Below are 15,470 nucleotides of genomic sequence, written 5' to 3'. Positions count from 1 at the left end.
TGAAACCCTCCAATGAACAGACAATTACAGGCAAGACTATAAACCAGCATATACACACCTCCCACCCTTCATGCACACACGCGCATTTCTACTGAATTGCGGAGTGAAGTATTGTGTAATTTCCCTGGAAGAGTAAACAGAGCCGTGCCAAGGTATGTCATCACTGGACCCAGCTTTTCATAAAGGGCTGTTTCATTCAAAGTTAATGGCTTGGTGAGTTTCAATGGGGCGTGGAAGGCTTTGTGATGGGGTTCACAAAATGACTAAAAATTATGTTACCATAACCAAATATCAAAGATTATCTCCATGTGCAACTAAAATTCAAATCCTCAGGCATTTATACGAAACGTTGCCAAGAAAGTCCTTATTGTGCTTTTGATGGATCTGAGCAGGTCGTCTTCATGCCAAATATCGAGATGAACTAATATGAATATGAACTAATATCAGATCTAAAAGATTAGGTGGAATTAAATTTTTTTGCAGGTTTGTGCAAGATTAATACAATATATAGACAATTTGTCTCCACAATAACTCTGGGCTTGACCTCGTTACTGTAGCCTGCACGATGAAGCGACGCAGACCCGGCGCTTCACGGTCTGCGGCTGCACCGACTGAACGTACAGTAGCTTGCTGATGATTGCTTCTTTTCAACTCGGCCACTTCCTCTTCCACCTCTGTCCGAAACACAAGTATGAAAACACACACACACACACACACACACACACAACGGAGAGAACAACCACAGTCAAATTTTCATGAGAGAACCCGTCACGCTCGGCTTTTCCTTTCTTCTGCATTAGCAGCCCTCCGGTATGCTTGCTGTAGATTCCTCCACACTGTCAGACAGCCACAGAAACTCATGCCTGCACAAAGCGCGACTTGTGGTAGTTTGAACGCATTCATTGTTGCGGACAGCAGGAGGAGATGGTGCATGGAGGACGCTGTGATGCTCAGCCCTGGTTGATGGAGGAATATCTTCCTTAAGATCTTCTAATTTTGCAGCCATTGTGACACTCATGGAGGTTACTCCATTGTTAATGGAAAAGAAAAAGAAGCAGATGTGCTCTTTAATTTGGTATGTTATGCCTTTACCTCTTAGTTCCTCTTCCAATCCTCTGGCCATCGTTTGCTGCTGATCTTATATCACATTAATTTAAGATCCCCTGGTAATATCACCCTCTAATAATCTGCATATTGCTCCTCTCATGAAACCATCTTCATGTGATCTAACACATGAACAACAAGTTCTGTTTTGCAGCAAAGTCGTGTTTTCAACCTGTCACACCTTCTTAATGAATAAACAGCTAGATGTGCTGACGAGGCAAAGAGAGCGACAGCTTTTCATGGAGCTCTTGTTTCACCCGTGAGTCAAAACTAAACTCTGCGTTTAGTTCAAATCTAAGTGATTTTAGCAGATTTAATGACAAACTGAAAAGGATTGCACAGTCAGCAAATGTTCAGACTGATTCACATGTTAAGGTGTGAGAGAATAAACCACATATTTATTGTACGTTCTGACATGAAACTTTCGCATTTTCTAATCTTAATTCATTCATGTCATTCCATTTTTATTCCATTATAACAAACGTCACTGATTGAGAAATCCAGAAGCCTGGACGTCACGTTTCCCGCCACCGTATTTGATCTACTTTTCTTCCTCTTAAAGCAGCTCATTTGAGTTTATTGTTTCCCTCCTTCTCAAACACATATGGGAAATCACCCTCCTTGGACATACAACTGAATTCCTCGAAAAGGTCAACGGTGCTGTCGGCCCACACATTTATCAGAAATATTTCGATGTTGAAACATGCTGCTCGCTTCGTATCAAAGCATCTGTTGTATACCGAAACTGCCCTTCTTGCTAAACTTTCAGTCATTTATCAAGGTCAGAAATTTTTGTTTGTCAGCAGGTTTCAGAGCTAAATACTGTTGGAACAACTAGACAACAGAGTGGCACCAAACAGATGTAATATACAGCTTCCATTCTCTTTAAGACCCCAGAAGAAACTGTCCCTCCAGAAGTAGACCACATACAACAAAAACAGGCATGTGCATTCAAAAATACTTCGTCAATCGTCATCCTCAGGCTGTATTTCCTGTTGTTCCTTCACAATAAAGGTTTGCCAGTGCTTTGCCGGAGACATGCTTTTAAAGTGAAGGAGCAATACAAGACAAGCAATGTTGCATCATACTGTGGATGGGGACAAAGTTTTAGAAGTACAAATACAAGTCCACACAGAACCTTTTCCCTCTGATGAACACACTCTCTGAAAACCTCACTTAAGTTAATTGTTAATACACAACAGGTTTGCTTCCTTGACCTTTTTGGTTGTTCCTATTTTGCTCCTTGCTTACACTTATCTTTTGTCCAACAGTTTGCAGACTGTCGTTGCCTTTGCTTGATTAAATACATCTTCCTTTCCTTCTCATGTTTCTTCTCAGCACTTCTCCATGATTTTATTGCCTGACAGGAAAGTTTTGGTCCCCATAGCTAAATAAAATATGTATGTAAACTATCACAGAGAGCTGTTTCACTCACATGTTTGATTTCCAAATCTCTGTGCTTGTGTGTTTAGCTGTGACCTTTGACTTCAGCAGGATGTCGCTGTTCAAACATGATGACACAGCCGTTGCATCAGTCACCTTGCGTCCGCTTGTGACTGAGTTGCATCAGTTTCTCCCTAAATCGAGAGAATGACAAAGCATCTTCCCTTTCCTTTTCACCCTCCTCCCCTCTGTGTGTGTGTGTGTGGGTGTGTGTGTGTGCTCTTTGGCTCCATATTGACCAATATCCAATGTGGGACAAGCAGCCATTGCTCTGGAGCACAGGCTACAAGATTTCAGTTTTCACTCCACAGCTAAGACAAAGCGATCTAGAAACATCCCGGTACGATCAATGTGATCAAAGTTAGCGGCAAAAACTTTGATCACTTCCTGGAGCGAGGTCTGATCCGAGAGCAGCTCAACTCGCGATGACCTCAGTTGCGACCCCGAGCTGACCGGAGAATAAGCTGTACTGTACTCTGATTTCAGCGAGTCTCAGAGTGTGTTGAAACTTTAACTTCCCACTTCTGCTTCCTGTTCAAGTGAGAACCAGCTGTACTCGTCAGCAAAGAGAAACAGTGGATTCAAACCAGTTTTATAAGGGACTACTGCATGTATGAAATGAGATGAGTACATTTGATTAAACCCAGAATACAGTCACATTATTAAGAATTACAACTACGTTATCATATAAATATGCAGTGCAACAGTAGTAAAAGGTGGCAATTTAGACAGAATATCCAAATGACTTGAATTTGGAGATTTTTAGTTGTTTTAGTGTGAGAACTACAAACAGATATTTTATATTTGCGTGTTTTTGTGTGTGTAATTGTGTAATAATTCTACCACTAGTAATAGTTATAATATGAATTAAAAAGTAATATAATAACATTACTGGCAATGATGACAGCTTGGGTTCTGCAGGCTGTTGAGACCCTGAAGCAACGCATTGATGAAAAACTTCATTCCTGATACACGACACCAGAAAGAGACAGACGGAGCGGCGTTTCCGCAGATTTTCCTCTAATCAAAAACCAAAAAGCAGATCTCGTTTACGCTACAAACACCTTCGTGTCGGGTCCTGTTCGTGCCACCGATGTTTCTGCTCCCTGCAGTCCCATTTAATTAAAGCCTGACAGCTGAACCTTGGCTCACCTCTGAAAACACGCCATAACCACATGAAATATAAATACTTTTTCACGCTCTCCTTCTACGGTGCAGAGAAAGGTGAGCCGAGCCGATTCAAATCATCCATTTACAACACAAAAGGAAACGCACATCTGTCTGTATTTTCTACATTTCTGTTCAGTTAAACATTTTGAATTGCTAAACACAGATGCAGCTAATAACAGTAAAAATATTGTAATGGAAGAAAACACCAATGGCTGCATTCCATTTAGCTGTACTATTTCCAGAGCCCCAGCTTTGTGCATGCTGGCCCACTAACACACAGCCTACCGGGGCAGTAAGTGGAGAATTACGTTACTATTATCAAAGCCGCTCGATAAACGTGTGTTAATATTAATTGTAGTAGTTATGCATGTGTTATAATTCATGTTATTGGTTACATCTTTGCTCTCACTAATGTTATTAGTCACTTTTTCCTGTGTTTTTCCTGCTTTGACAAGTGAAAATGTAGCACTATAACAAACAATATCTATGACAAGGCCTTGAAAATATGTTTTCTAAAGACAGAACTAAAACCCGAAATGTTTTCTTTGTTGTTAAAGCGAAAACCACAATTATGTTTAAATGGATGAGAAAGCCCTGCGACTAATGTCACCTGTGTGAAGGCAACAGTCTTCTGGACAGAGCAGGTAGAAGAAAAAAAAAAAAAACAGAGGAGAGCAGAGGAGGGATGTGGTTCCTGGATATGTTATAAGATGTAATTAACATACCAGCTGTGTATCAAACAATACTGAAGCAGGTTGAAACATTTCCCTCAAGCGAACAGAATACAACCCACTTTCTCACAGTGCTGAACAGCCTGGTTGAGGTGCAGTCTTATGAAATCTGCTCTTATTTCCACTGAACTCGTTCAAGCTCTCCTGTCCTTTTATCCATGTTTTAATTTACCAAAAAGAGATTTTGGATTTCAATATTAAACAAAATGACTTCAGAAGACGGAGAACGTAAACATGATGTGCTCTCCAGGGTCGGTTATCTTCCCAAACCCGGCAACAGATCTATCAGAATTACCATGGAAACTCAACAACAGTTAGACAACATCAATACGCAAACTATATAGAACGGCTGTGACGCCTTTTAGTGTTTGCTTTCGTCACCTTAGGGTACCAGATGGGTGGGGTCAAGCCATGAGATGTCAGCTTTCCAGGAGAAACCGGCAAACCTGGATCACGTTATCCTCAGCGTTTGTTTCATGTGGCGCGATGGCGAGCCGGGAGGGTGGGGTTCACTGCAATTAGCTTGTTATGTCGGCAGGTAATTTGCTGGAAATCAGAGAGAAGTCTGTTGTTCAACTGTCTGGAGCTTTGTGCATTGTCCTACGATGGTGGCCCACACCCATCTCGCATCCAGTGTGACTTCTATCTGAAATATTTAATTTGTGGGTTTTTTGTCATCCGATTTGGTTTCGGTTGGTGTCGAGACTCAAACCTCGCCTGTGGTTGTCCTCGCCGCTCATGTGCTGCTATTCACATTTCTCTGTCAGTAGAGTCTGTTTAAAAGTTCTCACACAGGAAGTGACACGTTTTACTACCTGTTAGTTTCACGTTTCTAAACAGAAGCAGTTTTTGACTAGTGGCAAAACCACTTCAAAGACTTTCCACCCTTTGCAGTGGAATTCAGATGAATGGCTAACATGCACATACGGCGGTCGCACATGAACAGATGAAGCGTCTTTCTGAGAGAAACGGAAGATAAACAGGAAATTTGCTTGAACAGATTTTCCACCATTTTTTATTTCCAGCAGTTTGTGAATTTCAGTGAGTTTTCACCAGATTTGGTCAATGATGTTTGGACAAGTCGTCGAAGAGTTGATGTTTTTAAATGCTCGACGCCATTTTGGTTGAGTATTTCCATTCGTTCAGGGCGTGTTGCGCACATTTCCGTGGGAACATTAGTCTGCGTGGGTTTGCAGTTACTGGAGCAGTATTTCACAGCTCATCTCCACAGATAACAAACATTCAGCCCTGTCTGCTGAGCTGGTACAGGACACGTCTCTGTCTCTGTCTCTGAGCAGCTGACATGTCCAGTCTTGTCCCTCTCTTCGGCACAGACACAGCTGCTCTGAGCTGATCTAGGAAGTTTGTGGGTGAACTCATGTTTATGTTATGAAGATCTCTATGTGTGAAAAAGCAGGAATTGCCTGAAGGGATGACTCACTAAATTAAAAATGCACTTCCTCTGATAGCTGCCTCCCTGTGTTTGCCTGGGAATGCATGCCTTTTCTAATTAATATACAGCACATTCCAAGAAAACAGTGTTTTCCTCATAAATCTAAATAAATATATGTTCATATATTTTCCTTTTTTCTTTTAATAAGCAGTAGCAGGGTTGTTTCTGATGTAACCGAGTGAAAATTCGGTGTATTTGTAGTTCTTTAAGTAAAACAGAAGCCAACAGCTGCTGAGGGTGCTAATAAAATATTTACGCCTGTTATCTCAACTCCAAACGTACTTTGTTTAATAAAAATATTATCAGATGAAGAATATGTGTTGTGGGTGAATGAGAAGTGGCTATAACATTAGCAACGCTTCAGTATTACACTACAGCCTGACCGTCACAGTGCCGGCATATCTTTTGCAATACATATTTTAATTAACAAAGTATCAAAAACAAAAGTTGACAGATCACAAAGATGGAAGTACACATTGGTAGTAGCAGTGCAGTCGTACCTGACAGCCTACAGTTCAGCCATTCAGGCTATGATGCTCCAACAGTTGAGCAGCTACAGAAAGAAAACAGCCTCCAGTAGAAGAAGGCACGATAGACTACATACACATCGAACTGAGTGCCTATTAGCTATCTAGCAAAGGGACAATGAACAACTTCAACCACCGAAAAACAACATACACACTATGAACACACAGACGCCTGCGTCCCTTTAACCATGCGACTCTCCAGGTTTTTGCTTCCATTGTACGACGAACAATATAAACCATGCAAACGTGTGCTGCGTACAGACGACAAGATGATGCTAACGTGATGTTCAGCATTCAGACTGCTTGGTGAAGGGTTGTGATTTACTGGCAATAATTCAAATCCTGTCAACCAGAGTCTTTTGATGTGTTTGCTGTAGGGTGAATTTGAATGATGGAGGGTTTCAGTGTCTATTGATGGACAAATACTAATCAAGGATTGATTCTATGATCACTATTTGACAAGAAAAAAGTTTCTTAATTTTTGTCGTTACTCAGTTTCTGTTTGCGCAATAAGCCACATTTCTGTTGAGGGTTGATTTCACCATATAGCAAACAGGCCACAGAGGGGAAACAGGAGTGGAAGGAGGGACAAATATGTAGCAGTGAGTTGAAGCCTGGACACTGATAGAGTTCACACAGTTAACACACAGTGTAATATCACATCATCTTCCATAACTTCAGAGTCAAGCGTGTTAAAGGACCAGCCGAAAGCTGATGCAACACTTCTGATACCTAGCTAATGATATCTAGTGAATACAACTTCCAAACCAACTGTTATTGATAAAATACACTTTAAAAAATAACAATCTCTTTTGTTTTGCTCTGTCAAGACCAAAGGAGGCATCCGGTGTTTACATACAGTAGCACAGAGTTAATGCACAGTCAATACAATATACAAGATTTTAGGTAGAAAACAACATGTCTGAAAAATAACACTCGTACATGTGAAGCTTCATCGTCACAGAGGATGTAAAAAGCAACACTAATTCTGTTTAAGAGGGAACGCAGTGATAAATAAAGTGGATTCGTGAAATTATATACAGTATTCTTTTTTTTGGGCAATTTTGCTTGCCACTGAATTTCAAATTGTTAAGAAGAAGTAAGGTATCGTCTGCATACATAATTATACTGTAATTTTTACTATGCTTTTCTCATTAAGTGCAGATATTGGAAACCCTGCCTGCAAAGTACATTTCCCTTTTGTGACTGCTACTGCTACCCTGACTGACAGCAAACAACCTGACTTGTACTCACACTTTTAGAGAGATCAGCTCCTAAATGGGGCAATAAAAACAACATTGAATCGACTTCTAAAGCGAACGTAGGTCCTGAGTGGTTAGTAGTAGCAGCAAATTTAGTCGTTCACGTTGGATAAATGACAAGCAAACAGGGTCGATACGGCAATGACATGTCATACAGCAGTTACTTAATAAATATACCATGTTTCATACACTAAGCACAAACAACATCTTTTTTAAAGTCAGTGACTTGCAGCTCAAACACACTTAAATTCCTGTACACACTCACACGGTCAATCTGCGTCTACGTTCATTGTCAGTGAACAGTTAAATTATGTGCCTTGATCACCTTGAAATCCCGCTTTGGTACAAAAATCAGACACTAAATCAGACTCTCATCTATCCAGAATACTAGTAAATTAAAAAAAGCAACTGGTGTCTTTGTTTTGTCTTTTAGTGCATTAGCATCTGTCCTTGGCCCTGACCGTTTTTAATGTTAAAAAAACAAAACAAAAACATAATACATGTCAAGGTGATGTCCATGACGTGTCACTTCCTGTCCAATCAGCAGCTATGGTTTCAGGGGAGGTGCTGAGGTCTCTTTATGCCACTCTTTCTCTCTCTAGCAGCTGTGTGAGTGAAACCGGTCATCCCAAGGTGGCGTTTGTTATACGTCACTGTCATTCTCAGGTCATAAGTCTATGTAGCGGCTCCACCTGCCTCTCGAACACTCTGCGCTACATCGATGGCAGCAGGTGGAAGCATCGCAAGTCTTAGAAAAGCGGCAAAAACACCCGGTCGCTTATAGGAGACTGGGATGCTCAATGTGATCGAGGGTCAGAAATCCTGCGTCTAGAGCTGCTACTGTGGAGATGGATGTGGACAAGGAGGAGGTGGTGGTGGTGGAGGAGGAGGTGAGGTTGTGGAGTTGTAAGGTGCTGTCTTTGATGTGCTGGATGAAGAGGTTCCTCTCGTCCTCGGGCGTCTGGCCGTTCTGGGCTCGGACGATGCAGGTCGGCCGGTGCAGGTTGAGCATGTAGACCAGCTGCTGCTTCTGCTGCTTCAGCTCCTCGATCTGAGCCTTCAGGTCGGCGTTGACGCTTTCCAGCTTCTCGGACTCCTGCAGAGGACAGAGAGGGTGAATGTTCATGTGCATGTTTAAGCTTTGTTGTACTTTGGTCGATCTAAAAATGTTGAAAATCACCAAAGATCATATGGAAAAATACACAAAATACAGAAGCTTCTCTGAACAGGAGCAACTAAGCTATAAAACTTTATTTACACCTTTACTTCATCAGGACGTTCCTGAATCTGTAGATTTACTCGTTCAAAACTTCTTGATGCATTTTAAGACTTTAAACATATTTTTTCCTTGAGACAGACATCTGTAATTTATTTTCGTGACAGAAGTTTAAAAGTACCTTCTGCAGAGACTCTGTCTTCTCCTTCTTCTTGTTGCGGCACTTTGCAGCAGCGATTTTGTTCCTCTCCCTCCTCCTCTTCCTCCTATCATGCTCCTGAGGAGTCGCCTGAAAACCAGAGAGACACATAAACCATCAATACGTCGTCCCTAAAAAACTTCACAGTCGGTATCAGAAAACACAGGTGGCACATTTTCCTCATCCTCACCTCTCTCTTGACTCCGGACCCACTGGCGAGGTGCTCCGAGGCTCGGTCCGAGGTGGAGCTGGCGCCGTCGGAGCTGATGTCGGCGCTGAGCCCGTTGGACAGCCGCTTGGACTGGATGGCCAGCCGCAGCTCCTCTTTCACGATGGGTGTGAAATTGGTGAAGTCGTCCAGGGTGAGCGTGCCCGGCGGAGAGAGGCAGGGCACCAGGGCGGAGCAGCTGATGTCAGCCAGCGAGGGACCCGAGTGCTGCAGCATCATTCTGCAAACACAAGAGTCCACTGATTATTAGCATGTCAGTCAGAGTCTCTGAGATCTTAATGAGGGTCTGTTTGCTCAAGGGAGACATTAAAAACTGCAGCTACAAATAATCCAACTTACAAGGATGTTATACGGGAACACGTTATTACAACACAAAGGATTAAAACAGTCAGTTTATCCAGATATTAAGTAGCACAAACACATAAAGAGTTATTGTAGTAATGTTATGGGAGATTAAAAATACTTAAAGGCATTTTAAAGTCACTATAAACTAATTTAAATTGACTTTTGGAGATATTAGGGTTACAGTTTTTTGCTTGGTAATAATGACACAGAGCTCAAACATTGCACAACAATGATAACATACAGAACAAAAGTTGCAGGATGAGTTTTGTGTTTAAGTGTTGAGGTTGAGGGTTATCTAAGGCAGCATGAGGAGGCAGGGGGGAGTAATTATAGAGTAAAAACACGCTTTACTTTGCCACCACCTGAACTTCAACAAATATTGGCCTTTTGGAAAAATGCCATAAACAGTTAAAGAGAATTATTACAGGTGTGGATGTTTGTTATGTAAACAGAGGAGTGACTCATATGAGTGACAGCTTGATAAGATGTTCACATCAGCTCTGTGAGATCAAAACAAACACATTCATTTAACGCACGCATGTAAAGTTACACAGAATCACTTTTAGAAATGAATAGATGCTCAAAAGTTATTCTGAATACAATATTTCTAGTTCTAGTCATTTTTTAAAAAATACTTAATAATTCATTTTATTTCCATAACATCCTTCAGGTGTTGCTACTTATAATTTAAAATGTGTGTGAATGAATTCAGCTGTTTTCCAGCATTTAGCTGAAACTCAAAATCTTCGTCATGATCTCCAAAGTTTTAAAAAACAAAAACAAAATAAAGTGATTGAACTAACTATAAATTAAGAAAAACCTTAATTGGGAACTCGCAGGTTTCTGTTTTTTGGAATTAAAGTTAGTAAAATGCAACACAGAAAGCGAGCCGACCAGATATACTGTCATCAGTTAACCGTTACTGAGTTTAAGTGTTAAATAACAGATTTGTTTCAGTCATTGTTTCATTTGAGCCATTTTCTCTTCTTTATTCTCAGTCTCTTTCCTGTTTTCATTCGCTGTTAGAAGCAGTTTAGAAGTTTCAGGAAAGTGTCCCGGGACAGCGGAGCGCGGAGGAGCGCCGGCGCTTCACTAACCGGGACAACACCGCCCCAACACCGCCTCAACAAACCTCATTCCCGGAGACAAAAGTCCGACCTACCTGTTAAAGCTCTGAGAGTCCGGATCAGACGAACTGGACGCGGGGAAAACTAAACCTTCCTCTTACAGCTGAGCCGCTTCACTACTCTTCCGCGTCTCCTCCCGCTGGTGCGTAAAGTTGCGCTTGTGGCCGCTGCGTTGCATCACCGGCTCTTATACTGACTTGGCGGAGGCGTGGCGTCGTGACGCAACCAGGAATGTTACTAGAGAGGGAGGAGGTGAGGGTGGAGGAAGAGCCGGGGGGGTGACGTCATCCTATTTATAGAAGGCTTATCCTGCGATGATGCAACCCCGAGCTGCTCTGCCATAACAGGACAGGCTTCCCCCCTCCTCCCCTCCTCCCCTTTTGCTCCTTCCTCCATCTACTCCCAGACTTTTCCTCTTCCTCACTCCTTTAATTCTTTACCTTCTTTTCTTTTTCTCTCCCGTTTAAATGCCTCCATCGTTATTTTGGCCCTTTTTCTGTTTTATTTCTACTTCTCTCTCTCTTCATTTCCTCTTGTCTTTCTTTTTTCTGTCTCATCTGTTTCCCTTGTTATTGTTCTTTCTATTCTTCTTTTCCCTGTTCTTCCCACTCTCTTCCATCCAGATCCATCTATCATTCAATCCTCCTTATTTTTCCTCTTTTCTTTTCTTTCCTCCCCCTTTTCTCTTACTTACACACTCGTCTCCTCCTCTCCATCGTTTTTCCTTCATCACTGTTTTGCCACTTTTTCTCTGTTTTCCTATTTTTTCTTCTTCAAGTCTTCCTCCTTTCCATCTATCCCTCTTTCCTTTTCTCCTGTCTCTTTCCTCCTCCCCATACACCCTTTTCATCCTTCCATTGTTTTCTTTTAACTTTTCATCCTTCATGTCACTTTCTCTTTTGTTTCCTATCACCACTCTTCTATTTCTTCTCTCCTCTGTCTTCTTTCCTTTTCTGTTCTTCCCCATAGCTCCTATTCTTTCTCCTTTTCTCCAGTCTTTCCTCTCTCCCTCTCTCCCTTCCTCTCCATCCCCTCTCCCTGTTTTGACACTGACATGGATTTCCATTCCAGGCATTCCACACTAACGAGTGAATAATGCCGTTCAGGCTGAATGACACACGGTTATTTATTCCGTGGTTGCATCTCATCAGCCGGGTATAAAACTGTGAGGTTGGACAGAGACAGACACATGGATGAACTGTGATCTGCTCTATTAGTTTTTCTACCTGATATTGAGCTGATTTTTATTTTCTGGTCATATTTTAACTTGATTTATTAGGCGAGTTTATGATTTGTTGGTAATGAAATGAAGAGGTGAAGATCAGCTGATTGGTAGGTAAAGAAAAGTTGCTTTTGCATGTTTTCTTCCTAAATGAAAGTGACTGTAGTTTTAGAGCAGTCAAGCAGCTTCACTGTGATCTACTACTGCTCTGTGTCTTAATTGGTCTTAATCGGTTGATCTTGTTTGCTCACCTGCTGAGACAGACAGGGATTTCCTCACAGGAGCAATGAGAAGTTTTCGACCTTAAAAATACAGGATTAAGGTGGTCGCAGCAGCTGTAAGGGGAACGCTAAAGCCGTTAGCAGCTGTACAAGTACAAGTATTACATTTACTATAGTAAGTGGCATTAGTAGAAGTCTTCTACAGAGGTATCAGCTTTTCAATGTACTGAACTTATTCTTGTTCAGGGGCTGAGTAAATATCTGGAGTCCAAATGCAGGGCACAGATTCAGATGTTTTGAGATCAGATCCAGGAAGGAGCGGGCGGGCAGGTGAGGTGAGGTGAGTCAGCAGGATTCCAGGTGGTGGACTGGAGCTCGGCTGGCAAGGCAAAAACTAGAGCAAAGAACAAAGCGCTATGAGAGCTGCGTGACCAAGACCTGTTATCAGGCTGCTGAGGAGAACCCGGTTTTTATCTTGTGGCTGCTGATTCCTGGATTGGCTGCAGCTGTGGCGGCTGATTGGTACCAGAATCAGGTGTAGGTGAGCCATGATTGAGGAGGACCCGCCCAGTCCAGGCACACACAGATACACAAGGACTACTACTACTAGTAGCCTTTACAACTTGTGTAAATGGAAGTAGTGTTTTTCTCGTGTTAGTAATACAAGTGTTAGCAGTAGATTTGTCGTGGCATTAATGCTAATATTAGTAGTACTAGTTGTAGGTGTTGCTTCACTAGCAGTCGTCTTAAGGTATGATCACTTTAATAATATTTTAATAACCTTCACTAGTCGTAGATTTAATGGTAGCGGGAGAAGCACTGTAGTACTATTTCTTCTCCTGAGGTTTCTTCGTTTTTCCTTCCTTTCTGTTCCGGTTTTCCTTGTTTTCTCTGAGCGCTTCAGCTGCGTCTGGAAACGTTGTTGACGTGTGGCCATAAAGGCTGAAAAATGTGAAAGTCTGGGGAAACCTGGTTTGGCCTCGCGGTTTGAGATTTGTTCAATAAAACCGCAACATCCCTGGTTTTGATCCATGCCAGACCATTTCTCCTCCATCCCCACATCCAAAATGAATTCCATGTGTTCTGACACAGGGGAAAAGAAATTCATTTAGTGGAGCTCCTGTGGTTCAGGAGGTCGTCCACCAATCAGAAGGTGAATGAGGCATGTGTTGTAAAGTGCTTAGATTGGTCAGTGCACTATATAAATGCAATACAAATACAGCAAAGTCGACATGATCTTAAAACCACTGGCTGTATTGTTAGTAATAATACATTTATTAGGAGCTGTGAGTCTAGAGATGTATTTTCTCATTGGCTGCAGTAATTTCGAGCAGAGCTCTTTCCTCTTCTACCCTCTCTTCTTTCTTTCTTTTCCTTCCTCATCACTCATTTCCTGTCATTTCAAGCTCAGAGCCTTCGAGTGTTGTAATCTAGAAACTTCTAGTTTCTTCTGACCACGGTTAAAAATTTTCACTTTTACTTTCATGAAGTCTTTCTCAGAACAGACGGTTGCTCAGGGAGTTTAGAAATATCGCAGTAAAATGTCAAACTTAGCCAATCAGCACTGCATGTTGGTACCTGAGCGTTCATGACTTTACCCGGAATGAATCGTACAACAGGAAATGTGACTTTGCAGTATGACTGCCTTGACAGTCCGGTCAGTGTGTGACAAGTGTGTGTGTGTCTTCATTCAGCCTGGCTCATGCATTGTTTCCAGGGAAGCCTTGACAGGGTGCTGAAAACACCTCAGTGCTGAGTTTCCATTCAGGAGATCCTTGATGTCCTGAGTGTGTTAGCGTGCTGGTCGTATAACTGGGGTGTCTTGGGAAAGCCACAGTTAATAATCAGCCAAACGGCGTTTCCCCGCTGAGAATTACAACAGGTGGTGCAGTGGAAGCCGAAAACACTCAAGTTCGCCTGTTGCAGATTGAGCAAAGTCAGCTTGAGGTCAAAGGTTTAGAGATAAGATGAAATCTGGGACAGTGAGGGCGTAGGCCTCATGCAATGAAGTTACAATTTTAGGTGTGCAAATATATTAAAAACTAGATGCCATGAATGGATTTTTTACATGTTTTGTGTGTCTGAGCCTCAGTCAAAGCAGTTGGTATTGAACATATATAAAAATACATTCATGGCCTTCACTTCCTGCAGAACTTCCCATAATTTCTGTGTCACTTTGCAAAATGCATTGACTACATATGTGCAGTGTGTCATAGTTCGGAGAGCCGGTTCATGTTTTTAGTTCTGGTTTCTTTTGGTTTTGAGTCATGTGAAAGCACACTGCAGTGACCAGAGTTGTCAAACGTGTGTGTTTTGTAATATATTTTGTAATGTAGTATATCCTCGCTGTGTCAGTGGTTTTTTTAGAACAAGTGTCAGCAGTGACGGTAAGACGAAGATGAGGAACAACGTGCAGACAGATGCACAGTGATACTGTCCTGTGGACGACACCAATAGCAGCTTTAAGTTACATAACGTGGTGACAAATTCTGATTTCCACACTGCTGGGAATAAAACTCAGGTGGGGAAATGCTGAATCCTCAATCTGAAAATATGCAATAATAATAATAAGATGCATGGTTTTCACTGGACAGGAAGGGTATGAAAAATCACAATCTGAAGAGTAACTAAACTAAAGCTGTCAGACAAATGTGGTGGAGTAAAAAGTACATTTCCGTCTGAGATGTGGTGCAGTGCAAAGCGTAAAGATGCATAAAAAGTGCAAGTACCATGAATTTGATGTTGCACCAGACTGCACTGGAGGAGATCTGCAGCCTCTGCAGCCCTTTCACAACAAAACATGAGAAATGAACATATAGTTAATTATTTTGGGACCATGAATTTAGTTTTAAAATCTGAATTGCAAGCTGAACATGAACTAGTTAATTCTAATCTGCGTGAACTGAACTTTGAGCTAGCTCTTGTGACGCGTGAGCTTGCACAACACTGTAAATCAGTCAACCAGGTGAGCCCACTTGGCGTCCAGTCTGACAAGGAAATGGCCCATTGAAATTAATTTACACCCAAAACGTGTGTTCAAACAGTCCCTCTGTCAGGTGATTCACAAACATACTGCTCCTTCTCACCACCGCACAGCTGACCAATCACAGTCTGACGCTATCCGACCATCCAACGAACAGACCTGAGGAAGCCTGCAGGCTGCCTTCCAACACTTGGCTGGAAATCTCTTGGCGCGAAATGTTTCAGACAAAACAACGAAG

The 15,470-nt window shown here is 42.0% G+C and overlaps 1 protein-coding gene across 1 annotated transcript; it reads right to left on the bottom strand.

The window, feature by feature from the left end:
• Positions 1-6,302: 6,302 nt before the first annotated feature.
• atf3 (activating transcription factor 3) lies at positions 6,303-10,959 on the bottom strand. Its single transcript, XM_041958743.1, has 4 exons — positions 10,842-10,959; positions 9,296-9,554; positions 9,088-9,195; positions 6,303-8,786 (listed from the first exon to the last, which is right to left on the bottom strand). Exons 2-4 carry the CDS (start codon positions 9,551-9,553, stop codon positions 8,469-8,471), a joined length of 684 nt encoding a protein of 227 aa, XP_041814677.1. The 5' UTR covers position 9,554; positions 10,842-10,959; the 3' UTR covers positions 6,303-8,468.
• Positions 10,960-15,470: the final 4,511 nt, after the last annotated feature.

The sequence above is a fragment of the Chelmon rostratus genome, chromosome 18, assembly GCF_017976325.1.
Source record: "Chelmon rostratus isolate fCheRos1 chromosome 18, fCheRos1.pri, whole genome shotgun sequence".
Taxonomy (NCBI): Eukaryota; Metazoa; Chordata; class Actinopteri; order Chaetodontiformes; family Chaetodontidae; genus Chelmon; species Chelmon rostratus.
The sequence above is the reverse complement of the archived record's forward strand: the minus strand, read 5'-3'. Positions and strand labels throughout refer to the sequence as shown.

What these genes read in the sequence shown, in the direction of transcription:
- atf3 (XM_041958743.1), bottom strand. Translation starts at nt 9,553, where the DNA reads ATGATGCTGCAGCACTCGGGTCCCTCGCTGGCTGACATCAGCTGCTCC. An exon ending in GGTCCGGAGTCAAGAGAGAG is followed by an intron (nt 9,196 to 9,295) that starts GTGAGGATGAGG and finishes TCTGGTTTTCAG; the next exon opens with GCGACTCCTCAGGAGCATGA. An exon ending in AGACAGAGTCTCTGCAGAAG is followed by an intron (nt 8,787 to 9,087) that starts GTACTTTTAAAC and finishes TGTCCTCTGCAG; the next exon opens with GAGTCCGAGAAGCTGGAAAG.